General features: G+C 43.7%; 1 protein-coding gene across 1 annotated transcript in view; it reads left to right on the top strand.

The window, feature by feature from the left end:
- The window catches only part of RUFY4 (RUN and FYVE domain containing 4), a 435,544-nt gene that overhangs the window by 393,876 nt on the left and 18,459 nt on the right, over window positions 1–23,209 (top strand). The window contains exon 11 of the mRNA XM_078679261.1: window positions 17,739–17,870. Coding sequence (XP_078535387.1) covers window positions 17,739–17,870 — 132 coding nt within the window. The remainder of the gene's footprint in view (window positions 1–17,738; window positions 17,871–23,209) is intronic.

Raw genomic sequence — 23,209 nt, 5'->3', positions numbered from 1 at the left:
TGTGTACTTCAGAAGTAGGCTGGGATGGAGTTTCAATCACGAAGTATTCAGAGTAATTTTGTTACTCTTTAATTCGGAATTACCGACAAATATGTGATTACGCCTTGGCAGTAAAATTCTATTGTGAGAGCACATTTAGCAAGCACAAGCGACCACTCATACTCTCGTTTCATGTTCTGCTACATTTAGTGCTATTTCTTAGCATTCCCAGCATCCTCACGACCATTTTGGTGCATTTTGTGCTAAGAAAATAGTGATAAGTGCCGGGAGTAAGTTAGGAGAAAATCCGACCCCAGGATCGCATTTACTGAGTGGAATACCTCATAACCTTGTGGTTTCTTTAGGTAATTCCTCGTGTTTACACTACTTGAAATTATGCAAGTCACACCCACCGGTTTTCAGAAGTCTGAGTTGGAATCCTTCTTTGGAATGATGTTGTTGTAGGACAACACAATTTGAAGAAATAAAGCAGAAAGTGTGAGCATCCACGGTGGCCTCACATCAAATTCCATACCTGTGAACAAAGTTTTTGAAACAACAGTTCTAGGGTGTCTCATTTACCTAATACATAAAGAATTCTACATACTATCACATTTTCCACAACGCTCCTACCGTTCACTAACGCATGTCCTGCTGAAATTGCAGACCTGTAACAATTAAGTGATCAATAAATAAGGCCCCTATCAAACTTTTCTGCTAAGAAATTAACCACTTCCACTATATGAGCCTCCACGGGATCCGAGTCCCTCTCAAAGCACCAGCTTACCCATGTTTTCCATATTTCATTGTGTCAATAGTGGTTACCTGGAGCCCAGGATTCCTCAAGATGCTTTTCAGCTCTTCCCAAAAGACCTGACATTTCACTAGATCTCTTGAACCTTTCCAGGCAAGAACTTACAAAATCCCTCTCTGAACCAAAGGTGTTCTCTTCCATCTGCACCTCTTAAAAGGCTTTCCTCAATTGGTAGAAGCAAAGGAATATTGCTAGCCAATTTCAAATTCATTGAGAACCAAGCCTGGGATGGCTAAAAGGTAGTTATTAGTACCAGAGAGCATTGCTCCCACATTACCTTCTGGAGAACGTTCTGGATCATTGCAAAAGGGGCAAAGGCATAAGATCAGGTTCCTTTCCAAGGCTTTACGACTGCATTGACTGCTTGAGCACTCGGGTCTGGCACCCAGCTGTAATACTTTTTCAATTGAAATGTCAACCTGCTTGCAAAGAGATCCACATCCAAAGGGCCCCCACAAGCGACAGAACCTTCTGTAGCTGCTCTTGTTCAGCTTCCAGTTGCTGTAATCTCTCAAGAACTTCAAGTTCCAATCTACTGAAATATTGGCTTTCCCAGGTAAGTACTCTACTCTCAGGTTAAGCTTGTGTTCTAGAGAGAACATCCAAAGTCTTTTTGCCAAGTCCGGTAAGTCTGAGGATTGTGTGCCCCCTAACTGATTTATGTATGCCACTGCAGACACATTGTCCATTTTTAACATGATAGTTCTGCCCTGCAGAGAGAGTGTTTTAATCTCATTAGAGCATAGAGGCATGCTGTCAATTACAGATAATTCATGTTATGGGATGTCTCCATATAAGATCATAAACCTCCTGTATTCTTGTTGCCCAGACAAGCACACAAGCCATGAAGATTTGCATCCGACTCCAGTATATTTTCCAGGGAACATCCAACGATTGCTCTTCTATTCCAGGCATCCAGGCTGCCCAATCAGCAGCCCAACTCTGAGATGGCTTCCTGATCCAGGATCACTCTGTCTTCATACCATGATCCTCCTCTTAGGGCTCTCACCCATTAATTCTTGGGACTTGAATGGAACCAGAATGGACTTTTCCTTGTTTATCAAAAACCCCAAACTTTCCAGAAGATTTGCAACCATATCCAGATCCTTTAAAATCTGAGAATGGCATTGGGACATTATGAGGATTTCGTCCATATAAACAATCAACTGTATCCCCTCTCCCTCCGAAAGGATGCAACCACTCTCCGTACCTTGGTGGAACGCCAAGGGTCAGAGGATAGACCAAAGGGAAGTGCCTGAAACATTTAAAGACAGTGATTCCATATGAACTGGAGGTAACATTGACACTATGGCCATGGGAATGGTGAAGTGGGTATCCTTTAGATCCAACTTCACAAGCCAGTCTTTTTCTAGCAGTATGTCTCTCAGGAGATGGATTCCCTCCATCTTGAAGTGTCTGTAGACCAGAAACCTGTTCAGATCCCTGAGATTTATAAGCAGTCTCCAACCTTTGTCTGTTTTCTCCATAAGGAAATGTGTACTTACAAATACTTTATAGTCCCAAGGAACCTCTACAATCACTCCCTTTTGTATCATAGAGATCACCACTTCTCCTACCACTTTCTGCTGCTCTAAGCTAAGTTTAATTTGTCTTGAGCAAGAAGTTTGGACTGGAACCTCTGAAAAAATCTATTTTGAAGCCCTGAATGGTTTCCATGACTCCAGGGTCTTGTGTCATTTACTTCCAAGCCTAGGAAAATAACCTGAGATGACTTTCTATTTTTCCCAGACAAAAAGAAATATTCATACTCACTCTGAAAGTTGTTGGTTCCTTGTCCACAGGATCTGAAGCTTCTGGTACGATTGGCTCCTCCTCATTGGGGTTAAAAGGATAGTGAGGTACCCGGCTGGTAACCGCTACCGAAACCGCTATGCCTGAATTTGGCCGCTGAGTAGCTCGGTCGGTAGAAGTAGAAAGGCCCCTTCTTCCGGCCGACCAAAAACACTTGGATTGAAAACTCTTCACATATTTGTCTTTACTTTGTCCAAAGCTTTGAATGTAGCCACATATTTTCCTATTGTCTTAATCATATCTTCCCCGAACAGAAAACTCTTGGGGTTTTCAGAAGGTTCTTTGTCAGCCATGTTACCTAATTTTGGGGTTGATCTTGCTCAGGACAACTCTACACCATTTGGTGTTCAGCTCTGCATTGGCGTTCCCTTAGAGAATTAAAGATCTATGTCTCCAGCCCCTAAGTAGATTAATGCCTACAGGGGACCCATTGACATGGGCCTCCTCTGTCATGTTGATTATTCTTGCTAGGGGTCCTAAGATATTGAGAAGGCGATCTTGGCAGGCCTTAAAGGATCTTTCCAACCCTTTCCTGGGATCTCTTCCCAGCTTGAATAAGAAGGTGATGAGTTAGGGATCCAGGTTTGGTGTTAGACAAACTTTCTCCTGGATCACTGGTCTAAAGTACTCAGATCTCAAGATGTTATGTGCCTCTTTCTCTAATGGACTTCTTATCCACCTTCTGATGAATTTCCCCAAATGATCTTGAGGCCACCTTCTTGGATGCCTGATGTTATGTGGGGACAACATCCCTTGACCTAGGTGGTCCATTATTATCCCCTTAGAGAATGACAAACTTCCTCATCTGTGAAGAGGACTTCTATGTCCATATCATCGTAATCCAGGTCAAAGATGTATTCACCGAGCAAGTCTTCATTCTGATGCCATGGCAGTATCATGTGGCACATTTTGTGCACTTAAGAAATATGTGCCACTTCGGACACCTTTAGGACTTGTGCCACGTAGGACACCCAAAACCTTCTAGCTGCCTTCACCCCCTGATCATCTTAAGGTGCTAAGACCTTCAATATGCGTTGAAGTGGTTAGACCTCCAGTATGAATTGAGGCGCTTGGACCCCCCAATATGCTCATGGAAGCTGCCCCTTCAATGTTGTTAGCTTTTTTTGGTCTTTTGCCTCCATTTTTATTGCAATCAGAGTCTCCCCAAAAGGCAGATTCCAAGTCACAATCCTCATCAGCAATTGTGGACATCTTATTGGACATGATTTGATGCAAGGTTACGCGCATTCAAATGCGCATCTCCTGCTGTATAATTGTTTGAATGACTTTCTCATTTATGTTAGGAGTAGGGGTGTCATGGCCATCAGTTTCAATATCAGACATAATGTACAGGTATTTTTAACCTAATCAGTAACAATATATATATATCTTTGTTACCCCTCCTTTTTTTAAAGGCACTAAAATAGACTAAAGTCTCTTTGAAAAGATCAAATAGGCTCTCGCCAGGGAGAAAATAAACAGTATTGTCTATTCCCAATTCCTAAGTGAGCCTAGCGTTAAACCTTCTCTGAGCCGCTGATCGTCGGAGATACCACAACTGTCAGGAATTCCCTGACGTCACAATGTCTCGAGCGATCAGCTATTCACTTAACCGAAAGACATCTAAGATTGCGGTGTGTAAGGCATGTAGGTCTTTGGCCCGTAAATGGCCGTTGCCTATTCATTCCTCTAATGGTTGTCCTGACGCGTCATGTTGAAAGCTGCGTCGGGAAGGATTCCTTCCAAAATGGTGGACTACTGCATTCAAAAATGATTGCCTCGATGCACCCACAGTTAGCGAAACTGGTGGGGAGTCAAAGGGATGTGAAGCCGGGGCACGGATGGAATTCCCTCAGCACGCCCGCAGCTGCACTTAAGGTTGTGACCACTTTCAATATAATGAGTGTGTGCTCCACCTGAAGCGAGCTGAAAGCCAGTAGAGGGTGTCCCCCGCATCACACCGGGCCAATAAAAGCTGTACTTGGCCGACCACGATCGAGTAATAATCATGGTACGTGTTACAAATAAGTTGAAGTAAGTCAAATACACCAAGAAGTGAAATAAAGAGAGAAGAGTTCTGTAAATTGGGTAACCTGAATAGATTAACTATAAGGAAAGCGATAATATAAAAGAAATAGAAGATATAAATAATGGAGATACTTATCTGTGTGTAGCCACATTCAAAAGAGGCAGGTTGTTCTGTGTGCAAGCCTATTATATGTCAAGAGGATTCTGTTCTGAAAATTGTTCCTTTATGATGTATAACTTCTAAGTGCTACCTGGAGTTGGCATTAAAGGAATAATGCATAATGGTAGCCTCCGGTCTTGTAATGAAATCAGGTCTCCGCTGTTCCTATTCACATACAAGGGATCTCAAATAGGAATTGAATTTGCAGTGTGGCCTATCAAATCCAGATTTTAAACATTTCGCCACTGAAAGGATGACATTGCATTGACCTCAGAAGGATACAATGCTTTGTAGTGCTGCCAGTTTTTGAACCTGAGACCTTGGTGTGAAACACAAATCCCTGGAGCAGAAGTGGTAGCTCACCAAGCTTATAGAACCCACTCCTTGTGGTCTCTACAGATAATAACCTTCAGTTCCATTGTTTTGTTGTGGAGATTGTGTTTTATTCAGGACTTGCTGCAGCTGGTGTTATTGTCCAGCACTGTTTACAGCAAGCATTCTGTAGTAACCTCAGTGATACATGTTTTTGTTACCAATCTCAGGTCACACAGAGCACTGCAGTCGCACTATACTTCTAAACACACACACACACAGATGTTGTCTCCATAAATTAAAATGACAAATAGAGACTGATGCAACATTTCATGCCTCCTGCTATGCACAATTTCAAATCACTATGAAAAGAAAACAAATCCTTCTTAACATTCTGTTCTACTTTCATATAACTTTTTAATTTTGAAAGGCAAAGTCGTTCTCGAACTGTTTTTGTCTTATCAATGGCTTAATCTCTTTAAGACATTCTTACAAGCTATTGTTTTTGTTTTAAGTTTTTAGTTGTATTCCAGGTGTGAGGGACACCCCTGTTGTGTATTTGTCTTCCACCCATGCTGACCTCTCCTTGCTGACAGTCACTTTGCCAGGAGAGGATACGGCTGAGGCAGCAGGGCTGCAGAGAGCAGCATTAAATGACCTTCAGAGAAACAGTGAAATTATTCAGATGAAGCTGACCTTGAAGCTTGCTGCCCCAGCCCAGACAACCCATAACAGCTGTTGGAGGACGTTGATGGTGGAGACCTCTTCTTAGCTAAGGAGTTGTTGCTCTCCTGCTTATGTAGATAGCCTGAAAATCTGGTATGAATCTAGCCGCCTTCCAGGGCCTACCTTAGACACATCTGCCATTAATAAATACATATATTAGAGACTGAAAATGGACAATGGTGGCCACCAAATCAAATGGTGGTTGGGTCCTTTATTATGAGAAGCCTAATCAGTGAGGCTGTTTCCCTTACAGCATAAGGCAGTAGGAGAAATGTAATCAACGAGAGCCATATCAAGCTGTGCCATGGAATCTGTTTGATCTAGGAATTCTAGCGAGATCAAAGTGATCATAATATGAGGTTCTAAAGATTCCTTATTGCCATTCAATGAGATTTTACAGTGACTAGAGCCACTATAAATGTGGATGAACATAGGTCTAGGTACTTTTCATGAGTCTTGGCCAATCCACTTTCTTCAACACTTGACGTCACTCAGGCTCACTAAGAAGAAGACCAGGTATGACTGCTTTTTCCCAGTGCTGAATTTCACAGTCTCACCACTGGCCTTCTTGCCGGATGCACCACGCGAATTTCAGAGCAGTCGGAGGGGTGACAGAGGAAATGCTTAAGTGTCCTAACTCACGGATGACGGGCCATGCCCAAAGTTCTGAGATGCGTTATCTGGCTATGCAATACGCACACTGTTTCCCCCTACAAGTTGACCACATCAGGTAAATTCTGGCCTAGATGGAGCCAGAGCTCTCCAGCAGATTACAGGCTACTGTGGGCCAACATCTTTCCACATGTGAGAAAGAGGTGTTGGTGATGTCATGTGCGGCTGTGGGCTCTCAGTTGGCAGGGAGCAAAGGTAAACAGAGCAAGGCAGAGCTCTCGCCCAGGCGATAGATGTAATAAGTTCTTTCCACTACTCTTTTCAAATGGCATATGGTTGAGGTCTGCCGGAAACCTACTGCCCCACGGTGACAAGCCGACAGTGAGTATTCAGGCACAGGTGGAGTTCTGGACTTTTTGGTTCCGTCCAGAGGTGTCAGGGATAACACCCGAAGACCCCGGAGTTCTACCTGCCTCGGTGCACAAACAAACAGAAACACGGGCTTCTCGATGGTGGCGTCAAAGACCAAAGGTTTATTACTGCAGGGACACAGAAGTCACAGAAACTACACATGGGCAGTATCTAGGAGCCTGTTCAACTTGTACAAAGAGGGTTGCTCCTTATATACTGAATATTGGGCTTCAGGCAAATTCTTTACATGTTAGCACATTCCAAAACCTTTGTATCTTAAACAATAAATATTTGGCGTTGCACAGGAATCGTCAACAATATCTGATGTCAAAACATTACGAACGAGGGGTTTTCACTATTCCATCATAATCCCATGTCAACTTTCCATTCAAGACCCGGACCGACTCATCGTAAATTTCGTTACCTCCCCCTAATAAAGACCCAGAAGGAAAGGAGTAGAGCCAGGTGTAGAAGATAGAAAAGCAGGATAAGAGATGTTTGTGGGTCGTAAATGGGCAAGGTTACCAGCTTCGGCCGCCTAATCATGATCAGGCCAACGGACACAAGAACCAGTATAGCAGGACTGGCCTCAGGCTGGAGAGGCAGCTCTTGCTGAGTCATGCTGTCACAGCGTTGTTTGCCTATGGTGCACATGTCACTAGTAAGGTGAATTGCCTGCTAAAGCCTACGTGTCCTTAATTGAAAGAGGTCTTTGCGTGTCCATTCACTATGTGAGGGCAAGGAATACAAAATGGCTTCCGTAATCTAAAATGGATGCCATGGGTAGAACAGAAATGTGTTTGTAACAGGAGTGCTCTTGCTCGTAGCATAGCGAAAACACCAGGATATACTAAATGGATCATTTGCGGTTCACTGATACCAAAATTATATATTTGCGACAATGTTGAAAACACGGGTTAAAATCGTCACGGAACCTCAGACCCTCCTTTTGCCCTTACATAGGCAATTACTCAGTCTATGTCAGAGTCTAACTCTATGCTCATTAGGTCAGTGACATGTTGTTGCATCATCATCTTGTCTCGTACCTTCTCTCCAAATGCAGGTGGTTTTTTTGAAACAGGTTGCAGCACAGAGACTACACAAAGCGGGACCACATCGGATAATAAGGCAGCACGAGAACAGAAATACTAGGATGACACCAATGACCATCAGAACCTTCCATCCCCACGCTGATACCAGAGTCCAAAACCACTCCATAAAGGACCAGTTTCCCTTGTCTACGTGTATAGAGTCGGAAATCTTGTGTAGTTTAGAGATTGCTTCATAGACGGTTGGAGCATTATTGGGAATAAAAACACAGCAGCTCGATTGGATCATTCTGCATACCCCACCTCGATCTGCAAGTATTACGTCTAGAACCATTCGGTTCTGTAACGTCATGAGACGATCCGCCTGAAGCTCAGCTGTTAAGTTACTAAGGGCACCAGCAGTTTCTGTAATAGTAGATTCAACTACCCGTGTTAGTTGACGTAGATTTCTACTATTGGCCATAGGCCCCCAAAACGGAAGGAAACCTTTGAAGAAGTCTCCAGCTTCCTGACCAGCGGTATCTTCCTTGCTGAAGACACCTCTTGCTACTCTGGTCTTGTGATAATCTGAAGAAGCAGTGTATGTCGGAGGTAACAGTCGAGCAATATAACATGAACCTGAGAAGTCAGCAGGCAGCCATGTATACGCTCTGTCTTGACAGATGAAGTAAGTACCCCTAGCAGTAAGGAAGGCAGGGGAGGAGTTAGACGGAAATACGTAAGTCTCTACGCACTCACTCCTCCCTAGCTGAGCTCTCAGATTTCTCCCATTTCCTTGCAAACAGACCTGACCTCGGTGAGGCACGACCCAGACTGAAGTGGAGCTTTTACGCTTGCTTTCTCCCAAACTAAGGCGATACTCTGTAGAGTTCCAACTCAAATACACCCGTAATTCATCTTTAGGGTAAGATGGAGTATTATTGACGTCTTTAATCATGTCAATAATTCCCTGGACTAAAGCTTTGTTGGCTGAGTTGTATTTAGTAGACCGTGGTGGACGCGGAGGATAGGTCTCAAGGGCATAGGAAAAAATGGTCTGAAAGGCCTGGAATGATCCATTATAGCTAAAAGGCAAGACTAGATAGGGAATGCCTTTATCCATAGTGTGAGGTATCAAGCCACACACCCAGCAGTCTGTAGTATTAACTACCAGTTGGTGTTGATGCAAGAGCTGTACAAATGTATTGTTAATAAATTCTGAGCGTCGAGCTTGTTCGTGTTCAGGAAACGAGTGAAAAGAATGCATAGAAGAAACCGTAGAAGTAGTAGGATCAAGGGGAGGTACTGTAGTTACCGGCATAAAAATCAAATGCACACCAAAGATGATTCCACCCACCAACGTTATCAAAACAATTAAAAACGTAACTGCACATTGCATTAGAAAGCATGTGCTGTGAAGTATTCTGTACAGTCTATTTCTGCGAACATAAATTACATTCTTTCGTTGCAGCTCAGGAAGCTCCATCTTCTACAATCCGCTCGTGACCACCGATGATGTGTACGTAGATGAAAATGCCTCTATCAGCCCTGGGAGATCCCAGAACTAACAGAAAGATCGACCTTGTGTCTGACCCCCGCAGATTCAACTAGGCACACAGCCACGACCCTACGGCTACCCAGACGGCAAGGCAATTTTAAAACAACAAAACAATAGCAAACTTCCTGGCTGGAGGCAAGGTATCAAAGAATTCAAATGTGAAAATAGGCAGTTTCCTGCTTTATTTGTCCATATTGCGAGATCGCAGATTATATCTCCGTTTTGCAGGAGCTGTCTGATCTGGAAACAATGTATTTTCAGTCGACGTTGCAATGTTCACGTTTGCAGATGACAAATGTTCTTTTGGTGCAGATGGCAAATGTTCAGGGTTCAAAAGAGCAGTTTCAGGAGGAGAGTCAGAGTTTGATGTATCAGTGATCAGTTCTGCATCACTGAAAGGGATGAAACTGGGTATTTGTTCTGCTTCAGAGGCACTGATTCCTTTCTTTACCCAGTTGTCGTAAGGAAGTGGCAGAGGCACACGTTTGACGTGTGTCGTGTGGATCCAATTCTTCCGTCCGGCCACACGAATAGCAGTTCTCGTCGCCAATAAGACTTGGAAGGGGCCAACGAATCTGGGCTGAAGATTTTTCGTTCTTGCAAAATTTCTAATGACTACTTGATCCCCAGGTTTCAGCTGATGACCTGGACTCTCCGGTGGCTTTGGCAATGCATCGAAAACCTGTTGGTGAATAAGGCTCAATTTAGCAGTCAAGTCGAAAAGGTAATCAATTAACATTGGGTATTCCAGCTGCTTAAATTCTTTCGGTCTAGGTACCCCCCAAACATTTGCAGGACGACCAAAAATTATTTCATATGGACTAAGCCCTACTCTAGAATGTACGGTTGCTCTTGTTGATAACAAAGCCAAAGGCAGTGCATCTGGCCAGGGCAAACCCGTGGACGCTTGTATCTTAGCAAGTTTCAGTTTAAGGGTGCCATTGTAACCCTCAACTAAACCCGCGGACTGGGGATGATTCGCACTGTGAAACTTTTGTCTAATCCCTAGGCCGGCACACACACTCTGCATAACTTTCCCTACGAACTCACTTCCATTATCTGACCATACAATCCGTGGCATTCCGAATCTGGGGAAGTATTCTTTAAGAAGGATTTTGGCAGTGGACAAAGCAGTATTGTCCTTCAGTGGGTATGCTTCGATCCATCTGGAGAACGCACAAACTACCACTAGGACGTACTTTAGATTGTTGCAACGATCCATATGAATAAAGTCCAACTGAATCACTTCAAAGGGGCAGGAAGGAGGAGCGAAGTGACCTGCAGGTGTGGGGATTCCCTTGCCAGGATTATGCATCAAGCATACCATACAATTTCTCACCACTCTCTCTGCACACTTACTAATCCCATCATTCTTCCAAACTGGAGCCAACATCTTACAAATCCCTTTAGAACTGATGTGCGCTGCTCCATGTGCCATTGTTACTACTGCAAGCACATACGCATCAGGCAACATCCAACGCTGTTGTTCCGACAAGTCAATCCAACACCCACTCGAGTCCAATTTACCCGTGCTCTCTTTCCATGCAAGCTTTTCCTCCTCAGTCGCCTCTTTCTGAATTTCTTTCACGCTTTCCACTGTGTCCTCACACATTCCAGACTCAGAAATCCATCTTGCAGACGTTGCAACATACATTCTACTCATCATATTTCTAGCTGTCTGTTTTGCAGTCTCATCAGCAAAAGCATTCCCACGACCAACATCATCCGTGATTGCTTTATGAGCACTGCATTTCACAATCGCAACTTCAGTCGGCAAGGTTAGAGATTCCAACAAGTCATTAACTAGCTGACCATGTTGGATCTTAGTCCCATGGGACGTAATGAAACCTCTCTCTTTCCACAAACGGCCAAAACTATGGGCCACGCCGAACGCGTACTGGCTATCTGTGAACACATTCACTCTCTTTCCCTTAGCTAAAACGCACGCTCTTGTTAGCGCGATCAATTCTGCAGCCTGGGCAGAATTCTGACTCACTCTTGCAGTCTCCACAATCGTACTCAAAGTCGTTACTGCATAGGCAGCAGTCACATCACCATTCTCCAATTTGAAGCAAGACCCATCAACATACAACGTGCCATCTGGATCTGATAACGGAGTGTCTTTTAAATCAATTCGTCCTTTTGTTTCTTCCTCAGTTCTGAAACAACAGTCGTGTGGTTCGGAATCACTCGACTCTTGACTAGTCGGCAACAATGTTGCTGGATTCAATACATTGCATCTTTTGATCTGAATATGACTCGCTAGCAATGTCAGTTCGTAACCTGATAATCTAGCACTGGTAAGGTGCTGCGTCTTGGTTCGGTTCATGAGTGTATCCACAGCATGAGGAACCATAACCACTAGCATGTTGTTCATTACTAAACCAGCAGATTGTCGAATGGAGGCTGCAGCTGCGGCTGTAGCTCTCAAGCAACTAGGCAACGCTCTAGCTACCGGATCTAACGTTAATGAAAAATACGCACAAGGGCGTTGTTTATCACCAAATTTCTGTGTCAAAACACTCAACGCACAACCTTCTCTCTCATGGACATAGAGCGTGAATGGCTTACTGTAATCGGGTGTACCCAATACAGGAGCTGAACACAGTGCATTTCGTAACTCAGAAAAACTCTCCTGACATTCGGCAGACCATGGCACTGGACTCGGAACATTTTTCCCAGTCAAAGCTACCAACGGTTTCGCCAAAAGAGAAAAATTTGGGATCCATTGCCTACAATATGAGGTAATACCTAAAAAGGCACGTACTTCTCTCTGCGTGCTAGGAACATTCATCTGTGTAATTGCTTTTATTCTCTCTGGGGTCAACTTCCTTCCCTCCTTTGACAAGAGATGACCTAGGTAGGTCACTTCTTGGCAACAGTATTGCATTTTTGAAGGTGACACCTTGTGATTCAAATTTGACAAATGATGCAATAAAGAAATTGTAGCTGTTTTGCAAGTTTCCTTGTCATCGGCAGCCACTAGAAGATCATCAACATATATTGTACTAAAGCAGAACCAGTAGGAAGTACAAAGGAGTCTAACTGGCTTTTTAATGCTTGACTGTAAATGGATGGGCTTTCACAATAACCTTCTGCAGCACGTTTAAACCTGAAGCTTCGTCCTCCTAGAGAGAAACCGAAGATATCTCTGCTTTCCTCGGCTATCGGAATGCTGAAAAAGGCATTTTTCAAGTCGATAACCGAAAACCATGTTGCTGTAGCAGGAATCAACGTTAACAATGCAGTAATGTCTGGAACCACAGGAAACTGTGGAATCACAATTTTATTAACCTCTCTAAGATCAATTACAAACCTATATACTGGAGGTTTTGTTGGGTCAGTTCGTTTCAGAATAGGCAGTACAGGACTATTACAGACATTACCTCTAGTTTCTTCTACAACGTCTTTCTTGATCAGATCTTGTACTATCAGTAGGAGCGCACGCTCACCTTCACTCGAGATCTTGTATTGTGGTATTCGTGGAAGTTTGGCATTTGCTTTCAAAGTTACTACATAGGGTGGAATTTCTAAAAGACCTACATCATTAGGACCAGTCGCCCAAAGAGTATCAGGGAGAGAACGCAGCTCTGGTGGGAGCGCATCCATCGACAAGTACATCGGAGAAATTATTCTTTTACCCAACGTAAGCTGTACTCCTGCCGGAGAACAGTACAATGTCGCGTACAGGCGTTTTAATAAGTCTAATCCAAGCAGATTTTCATTACAACCTGTCGTCAAAATCAGGGGAGCTTTCAAGTGGCAGGGTCCAACAGAAATAGACAAAGGACCAGAAACAGGGTTGTGAACAGGGGCGCCTGAAAAACCTACTGAAACGTTTGTTGAGCCAGACAAAGGTGCGCCAGGGAGTTTCGCATGTATGATAGAACTTTTTGCTGCACCAGTATCCAACAGAAACGGTTCGACTATACCTGATGTTGCTACTGCGACATAAGGCCCACTCTGATCTACTGGAACTGATACTACTCCCTCTCTTTGTCCATGGCTGTCCTAGTACTCCCTTGGCTGAACTTCCTCACTAGCTTCATAGTAGTCTTCAACATGATACTGTTGAGACCTATTTTGTTGGGCAGATTGTCCATTTCGCTGATCGAAATGATTAGAAGGGCGATCACTTGTCTGTGGAGGCATAGCACCTCGTCCTCGACCTCTAGAGTTTTGTATAGAACCACCACGACCTCTCTGAGCTGTCGCAGCATTATTTTGCGCTAAGACTGGACACTCAGTCTTATAATGGCCTTCCATTTTGCAATAAGCACACTGATTCCATTGGTACTGTGGCCTCTGAGAATTATACTCCGTTCTTTGATATGACCCTTGCTGTGTATGAGAATTATTCGTGCGAGGCGGATATGCTTGCTGTAAAAGAACTTTAGTTTTTAAATCTTTCGTCTTTTTATCTGATTTTTCTTTCTCCTCTTTATCCCTATTTTCATAGTACTGGGCAGTCGCAAGTATTTGCGCAGTCGTAGAGACAGCCCATGCACTTTCAGAATTCTTTAATTTACCACTAAGTTCTGGCAACAAATTGTGCACAAATTTATCAACAAATAATCTCTGGCCTCCTTCTGTGCTCATATCCTGACCACTATGATCTACGAAAGTCTCCTCGAATCTTGTGAAAAAGTCGGAGACGCTTTCGTCTTTCTTCTGTTTGCACGCGGACAATTTGTCCCAGTTAACGCGTAATGCAGGCATCAGGGTTTTCATTAAATCGATTATTCTACCAGGCAAATTAGCAATTAAGGGTTCAGGTTTAGAACCACCTATTTGTTGACCATCCGCTGCAATTATAGCTGCCCAATCACCACCTAGGGCAACTGGATGATTCTCTTTACGAATCTTAGCCCAAATTGGTTGCGGTACTACATTACCAAATAGCAGATCTATGTCAGCTAGATTCAATACACAAGCGTCAACTGTCTGAGCCAACTCTTTGTAGTATCCTGCAGGATTTTTACGCGGATCTGGCAAGGCGTGTTTCACTGCTAATACTTCAGCTCGCTTCCATGGAATATGTATCCATACTCTCTGGAATTGGGCTGGAGCGGCTGCAATACCAAGGTTTACATTAGCTTGCACAGCTTCACGCCAAATTGGTGGAACCTCCCTCATTGGGTATTGACGATTTTGTTTCGTACTACGTTTCTCTAACTCCCTCGGTGAACGAAGGGATGGGTCATTCCTATAGCTTAAAATCAGTTCCATCGCTTCTTTTATATTTTGACCAACTATCATACCTGCAGCAAACTCTTTCTGAACATTAATTAATTCTTCCCTATTTGATTCAGAGTCATCCTCTTCCAATTCCTCACGTAGAAGGAAGCACATTTCATCGAACACATATCGTTGTGTCAGTTCGTTCCATTGCATAAATGTATCTAATACATCTTGTACATTATATCTTCCGACTTTCGAAACCCATCTAAGAGCAGTGGAATCTAATATTCCCCGTTCTTCAGTGCTAGGAAGCTGACTACGCCTCTGCACAGAGTCAGAGGTAGGAGTCTTAATCAGAGTTTTATAGAAGGGAGATAGAATATGAGAGACAGAATCAGTGATTCTCCGACGAACAGAAAGCGGAGTCATAATATTAGCAGAAGCAGTAAATAGAGTAGCAGTTGGAACAGATAGATCAGGAACAGTAGGAGTAGCGGGCAAAATAGCCTGTGAACTAGCAGGTGTGAGCGATACAGGTATAGGTAAAGAAGCCGGAAACCCTGGTAGAGGGGGTGTCGAAGGAACATTAATATTGACCACAGGAGGTACAGGAACTTGGTTCAGAGGAGCAGGAACACCAGGTTGTCCAGCAACCGGTAATTGAACATTCGGTATAGGTGGAGCCGTAGCACCCTGTGCATACGGTGGGGGTGATCGTAACAAGTAAGACAACAGGGGATCCTTTTCAGGGTCCTCTACTATCTTAGCTGTACTCGATGGCAAAGCAGGATAGCACTTATCTATCGCTAAATTACGCTCTCTATTGGCCACCTCCATCGCCTTCTCAGACTCGTTGAGTTGCAGCTGCTTAGCAGACTGTTCTAAAGTCAACTCTTGCTCTTTCTGTTCTTTCTTCAACTTTTTAATTTCTCTCTGTTTAGATTCTTTTCGCCAATAACGGAAAGAATCAAACATTGCCAGCCGGGCTTTCTTCTTGAACAATTTCGTTTCTAAATTATCAAGAACTTGGGGTTCAAAACTACCATGCAGTGGCCAACTAAGGACACCATCTTTCTCTGTATAGTGGATCCATACCTCGTTATAAGAGATAGGGCCCACACCAAATTTGCAATATAGATCATAAAGGGGAGTTCCAATCGGAGGAACCGAACACGAGTCCTCCAACTGGGAATCACTGTTGCAACTAAAACAAGACAACATACAATTTTTCCGGCTTACCATTTTATAATCTGGAACACAAAACAGACAAAACACAAACAAAAAGGTGCGCACTCGAACCAAGAACTTAGGCCTACCAAAGCGAACAAATGTATCGATACCCAAACTAAACCAAATGATTATCTTAACCAGAACAACCAGTGATAATCTTACGAAACCAAACCAAACCAAAAACTAAAAGGATTATCCAAACAGGAGCAACCCTTACGAAGTAACCAACTAGCAACCACTTAATACTTAACTGAGGCACTGAAGACATCACCAAGGAGAAACCCGTCACGTCTCGCCGTACTAAGGACTGCACCTCGGGTCCAAGACAGGGCGACGGTCAAAGCAACGGACCACTGTAGCCATCCGAACGGGAACCCTCGTGGAAGAGAACGTCGGGCCACTTTTGCGATATGCCGGGATCGATGAAGTGGGGCGCCTCCCTCTGGAATCTTCACACGAAGCTTCTCGAACTCTTCAGGCTTTTGGACCGGTACCGAATGACGTCGCCCCACGTAGGGCGCCAATTGGAGTTCTGGACTTTTTGGTTCCGTCCAGAGGTGTCAGGGATAACACCCGAAGACCCCGGAGTTCTACCTGCCTCAGTGCACAAACAAACAGAAACACGGGCTTCTCGATGGTGGCGTCAAAGACCAAAGGTTTATTACTGCAGGGACACAGAAGTCACAGAAACTACACATGGGCAGTATCTAGGAGCCTGTTCAACTTGTACAAAGAGGGTTGCTCCTTATATACTGAATATTGGGCTTCAGGCAAATTCTTTACATGTTAGCACATTCCAAAACCTTTGTATCTTAAACAATAAATATTTGGCGTTGCACAGTAATCGTCAACAATATCTGATGTCAAAACATTACGAACGAGGGGTTTTCACTATTCCATCATAATCCCATGTCAACTTTCCATTCAAGACCCGGACCGCCTCATCGTAAATTTCGTTACCTCCCCCTAATAAAGACCCAGAAGGAAAGGAGTAGAGCCAGGTGTAGAAGATAGAAAAGCAGGATAAGAGATGTTTGTGGGTCGTAAATGGGCAAGGTTACCAGCTTCGGCCGCCTAATCATGATCAGGCCAACGGACACAAGAACCAGTATAGCAGGACTGGCCTCAGGCTGGGGAGGCAGCTCTTGCTGAGTCATGCTGTCACAGCGTTGTTTGCCTATGGTGCACATGTCACTAGTAAGGTGAATTGCCTGCTAAAGCCTACGTGTCCTTAATTGAAAGAGGTCTTTGCGTGTCCATTGACTATGTGAGGGCAAGGAATACAAAATGGCTTCCGTAATCTAAAATGGATGCCATGGGTAGAACAGAAATGTGTTTGTAACAGGAGTGCTCTTGCTCGTAGCATAGCGAAAACACCAGGATATACTAAATGGATCATTTGCGGTTCACTGATACCAAAATTATATATTTGCGACAATGTTGAAAACACTGGTTAAAATCGTCACGGAACCTCACAGGGCAATGCCATCCGGGACAGGTCGCCCATGATAAAAATGGACAAAAGGTTGGGTGTCATGGAGAGAGGTAACTATGTTGTTTAACTTGTGTAAATCTTTCCTGTGATTGATGTAAAATTGTCAGGGTGCTGTCCAAATAAATACCAACGTGAATATGACAAGCAAAAGGAAGTAAAGTGAAAGAGGAAAAGTTTGGGGTCTGAGGATGTAATTTTACCTACCCGTCTATGCCATTGGGATTTAGTGCCACTTCATGTGAGCACACCCTAAAGATATATGATTTGAGGAGGTGAACCTTCATAGTTGTTCCAGGTTAACTTGATATTTATGGTAATGGGATCAGGTTTGATTTGACTGATGTCACCAAACTCACTAATGTCTTTGCTCTTCCTTCTCTCGACCATTCTAGGGAGAAGGATGCCTTGTGGAAGAAGACAGAAGGGCTCACCCTCGAACAGCAAGTGATGGCCGCATCAGACCCCAACACGTGTAAGACCTGCAAGAAGGATTTCAAGCTGCTGTCCAAAAAATACCAGTGCAGGTACTGCCGGATTTCCCATCCTGAATTAAAAAATGTGTATCTATTTGCCACTTGTAATATGGTTATGCAGTTGGAAACAACCACCACAATGCACTGTAAGGGAAGGAACTAGGAATGCAAAGAAATGTCATGCAAGGTGTGAAACAAGTGGTTCAAGAGGAAGGGTGTGAAGTTTTCTAAATCAGAAAATATCATGTTCATACTCTAGAGACACCACCTGAAAAAAAGATTGATGAGGAATTGTTGCTAGTTGAACTTAGGGATCAGAAGGTGTAAGAAGTTTTAGAAGGCTTTGGCAGCCTGCTCCAAATATCACGCAGGCTGTGGTGTGGTGTGTGGCTCTCTCAATTTTAATCCAGAAAAAAGAGAGCAATGACATAATCCAACTCTTCTAAAGAGACTGGGGCCTGAACTAACGAATGCAAGTGTATGGCTAAGATCAGATGTAACTGTATGGGTGTTCACTGATGCACCAACTGTGGAATTAAAAAAAATGTATATTAGAAATGTTTGTATAAGGCAAATCTTGCAATTATGGAGTACTTCATAAGCCATTTGCTGCAGCAGGAAACAGTTCTGCTGTAGCAAAGGGGTGTGCTGGACATTGGTTGCTCTAAGAAGCCTCCTACCTTATTCATGCAAACTGTACTCAAGCACTCAAGCCATCTCCACCAAGCCTGCACCCAACCTTTACCCCCAGCATGAGCAACCCCTTTGTTAGCCCACCCCATTTTGTATATCACATTCAGACCTTAGTGGTCCAACGCTACCCAGAAGCACCCCATCTGTTTCACCTTGCCACACACTTTGAGTTCCTTCTTCATACGCCATACCTGTGTGGGGAGGTGTTGCTGCAAAGCCACCAGGGACTTCTGAAGTAGTATATTCTGCCAATGGCACATTGCAATTTCTGTGCTTCATGCAAAGTTGTGCAGATTCAAAAAACTTCACATGGCTCTTAGACCTGACATCCTTGGTCTGGCATTCCTCAAGTATTTTTGCCTTCACTCCCTTGGTTTGTGAACTCGTTTTTGTTAGCATTAGCACCTTACCCCTGCTAACCAATGGTAAATCAGTTGTGCTCTCTCCCTTAAACATGGTAACATTGTCATACACCGAGTTGGCACATTTAATTTTTCAATAAATTGTACTACTCAGGGTATGTAAGTTAAATGCTGCTCGCGGCCAGCCGCACCCATTGTACCACCCACCAAAGAAACAGTGAAAAACATGCCTAAGGCCTGCCACTGCAGCCTTTAGGACATTTTTAAATTGCCATTGCAACCTGGCAAAATAAACGTTTGCAAGGCCCGAGCATTCCTTTTTAATACGTTTAAGTCACTCCTAAGGTAGGCTCTATTTACTCTTAGAGCTGGTGCATGGTAGTATGATGTAAAAGTGAAGTCCTCTCAGAGAATATAGAACAGGTGTGGTTGAGGGGTTGAAGTAGCTTTATTTAGGACACATTTACAGATACCCCATCCAGCCAGAGAACAATCATAACTGCCAACACCAGCCATACTAACTCTGCCTGGCAACCTTACATATATTCCAGAACATGAAGAATGTTGGCTGCAGCGACATTCAGGACACCACACTTCCTCCCCCATACCACCTAAAATGCACCCACCAACTTTGCACAATGTTCATAAACGTGTTTAACAATAAAACAACATGAAGGGTAGAAATAAACAAAGCAACATCTGACACAAGGTACAAGAAACGGAAAGTAAGCAATATATTCTCGTAGATAGTGAGGAATGTTCCTCAAACGACGAGGCCTTTCACCGCATTCCTCCGTATAGCATTTCTGAAAACTTTAATTACCTCAAAGGGTCTACTGAATTTGGAGGTACCCTTGCATTTCCTGGGAGACTTAATTTTAACCCAGTCACCAACATTGATCATGGTTTTCTTTACACCTTTCCCTTCATCATACCAAACCTTCCTTTTTCTCATCACCTCTCTCTCTCTCTCTACTTCCACCCCTCTGTACTGTCTGATTCACTGTCCACAAGCAACCTCTTGGATGTAACCCATGGTGGGACAACTTCGAAATTGGGAGCCCTTCCTTTAAACAAACGAAAGGGAGGCACCCCAGTGGAGGAATGGGAGGTAAACTTATACTCCTGCGCCTTCTTTTTTATAGCCAACTCCCAATCATCAACACAAGTGACAGCCTGCTGCATCGCTTCCTTGGGACCTTTGATGAATCACTCCACAACGCCATTGCATTCAGGGTGATAAAACGCAGCTCTCTTGTGTTTGATACCCTTAGAGCTTAAAAACTCCTCCATGGCTCTTGACGTAAACTCTACACCATTGTCGGACAGAAGAGTAAGAGGTAAGCCTACGAAGGTAGTGCTCACGACGGCCGTTGGCCGACAGAAGCAGCGAAGGGGTTAATGGTAAAGTTTGATTTTGAATTACTATTCTTAAAATCCCACTTTTAGAAAGTTGGCATTTTTCTGCCTAAATCAAATGAGCCTTTCTGCCAGTGTCAGTGGTCACATGACTTTGAGTGCTCTTCTATGTTTTAAGTATTCCTTCCAGACATGGAGACATAACGACCTTGAGTGTGTGGCAGGGTGTTTCTCTACTGCTCAGGATGCCCCGTGGAATTGTAATCAAACCTTCCTGAGCTTGAAAGGGTAGCCTCTGGACTTTCCCAAACCTTTTCTTACTTCTAAGGGCAGCAGGTTACCCTGACACTGATAAATGCAGATCACACCTAGGCCTGCCTGCCCTTTTTTACCCTAGACAGTTTGAAGTCAAACCCAGAAAAGAGGGAAGGTTGGACAAGCGGGCATCCCCACCCACAAGGGTGGCACAGGTTTAAAAGTGGCATCCTCAGAATCTCTCATCAGAATACTGCTGGACCTGTTGAAGAATCAGAAGAAGGACTACCCAGCTCTCTGAAGTGGGAAGATTGGACCAGTTTGACTTGAACTTAAACTCCCAAGAAGTGACTCCAAGAGTCAGTTTGCTGACCTCCTCTTAGAGCTAAAACAAGCTTCCAGAGGCCTTCCCTGCAACTGCTCAACAGACCAGCACCAACTGAATCTGCCTGGACCTCCCTGAGCCCTGCTGCTAGCCTCTGCTGGAGTGAATATGAACCTGTGTACTTCTCCAGCCTCTACTCACAAGTCCTGGGCTCCAGGTGAAGATCCAGATGTTTTGGGGCTCCTCGTAATCATGAATAGACTGCTGGTGTCACCGGATGACCGTCTGCGACGCCGGCCAATGTGAATCTCCAGCAATGACCCACTCTTTAAGTCAGCTCTGCCATTCAGCACCAACTGGGGCACTCAGAGTCGACTGTCAATGAATAAGCCCCGGCAACGACTGACTGTTCGTGCCAAATAGTAACTATCAACGACCCTCAACCTGCTCCTCAGGTTGACAATGGTCTCCTCGAGTCGACCACAAATATGTAGCCCCGTTGCAGCTCCCGCAATGGGCTTAGACTTAGAGAAGTTAAAATCTGCATCGGGACAAACCTGTATTTGACCAACAACCCTTCGTGGTCAACCTGAATTCGAGACTTTGACATGATCCAACGCAACCACACTTAGGGCTTTGTGCATTTTGGTGCTATTTTCACAAGAAATTTTGAAAATCTTTAACCCTTGCTCTACTAACTGGATTTTTGTTGTTTTTGGTACAATTTTATTTATTACAATCTACTCTCTTGTTTTGCTTTGGATTGGGATTTTCCTTGAGTTGGTTTTTCACTTCATTACTGTGTGAAAGGTGCATAAATACTTTACACATTTTCTTTAAGATAAGCCTGACTGCTTTTTGTGTCAAGCAAACAGAGGGTTAAGCACAGGTTGATTACATGTGAGGTAGACTGACAGTGATTGTATCTATTACTTCAGTTATTTAACAATATTAAAACATGAATTCCCACCTAATGTAAAAATATTTTATGCATTAATAATGATCAAAAGTGATGTAAAGATAAAGAAAAGTAATTTAATTATATTTTAATAGACGTTAATGTTATTCATTTACCAAAGTAAATAATGTTGTTACAATATTTTATAATTAAATAATTTGTAATCTATTATCAACAATAAAGTATAATTAATTATATGTTTAAATATTTTAAATGATTGAATTTCATGTAACAGTATTTCCTATGGTTTTTAAAAGTCCCTACTACCATTATTATCAGTGGGAGGATGTTGCAGCATCAGCGGTGACCATGAATGCTGCTGGGTTATACATGGGTGGAGCATGGGTGTTCCTGTGGATCGATGAATGAATGTATTTTGACACAAACCCAGATTTACTAAAGTCAGTAAACCTGGGTTTGTGTCAAAAGGGTGCACCTACCCGACTTTGGCGTAACTAGAAGAAACATTTTTATTTCTCCTCATTATTTCATCTTTGCATGTGTGCTACATTCTGCAGCACAAACACAAAGAAGAATGATCCTGCTGACAGCGCAGCCACCATTGTACCATGGCGCAAGGGTGCCTGCATTGGCCACAAGTGCTCCTGTGCAGCGAGAGCGCTGAACAGCACCTTTTTTATCTGTCTCCCCTTCATGCGACGCAGCACAGTAACTTGCATGAAAGAGTAGTAAATCTGGGCTAAACTCTATTGTGGATGAGTGCATGTCCCTCCACCCTTTCCTAACCCCCTAAATCTCTCCTTACTCTTCCCTAAACCCTTCCCATTTAGTGGTAGGTATTCCCTTTTTCCCTCCATTCCCTTGGCCCCGCTCGCATTTTCTACTAAATAGTAAACATGTGTGTGTGAGGATTTCCTCACAGTAAAGATAGATGTTGATGTGTAGATTTACACTTGTAGGTGTGTGAACAGCATTTTGTAGTAGTTCAGTAGTAAGTACTATGTTAATACCGCAGCCGCGCCGCAGCGTCAGAGGTGTTATTATTTTTATTATTTTTTTGTAGTTTATAAAGCGCACAGCTACCCCATGAGGGGTGTCCCGGCGCTAGAACCGGAGGTGTTGTGTGTGGAACTGATTTCCTTGCCCTCACGGAGCTACATGGAGAAACAAGGAACCTGCATTGTTGGCATCGTCATAATATCGAGGCTGACACCAGGGACAAGCATTCACATCTCTAGGACTCGTAGTCCCAGGATTCACTTGACCACCCACACCTGAATCGGGCCTTTGAGCACCGCCCCTTGCTGACGCCTTCGAAACACCTGCATCAGAGGTGTTGTGTGTGGAACTGATTTCCTTGCCCTCACAGAGCTACAGGGGGAAACACCGGCTGACATCGGGGAGGAGCATTCACATCTCTAGAACTCGTAGTCCCAGGATTAACTTGATCGCCCACACCTGAATCGGGGCTTTGAGC

This window comes from Lissotriton helveticus, chromosome 3_1 (assembly GCF_964261635.1).
Source record: "Lissotriton helveticus chromosome 3_1, aLisHel1.1, whole genome shotgun sequence".
Taxonomy (NCBI): Eukaryota; Metazoa; Chordata; class Amphibia; order Caudata; family Salamandridae; genus Lissotriton; species Lissotriton helveticus.
This window is presented reverse-complemented; position numbering and strand designations above follow the sequence as displayed.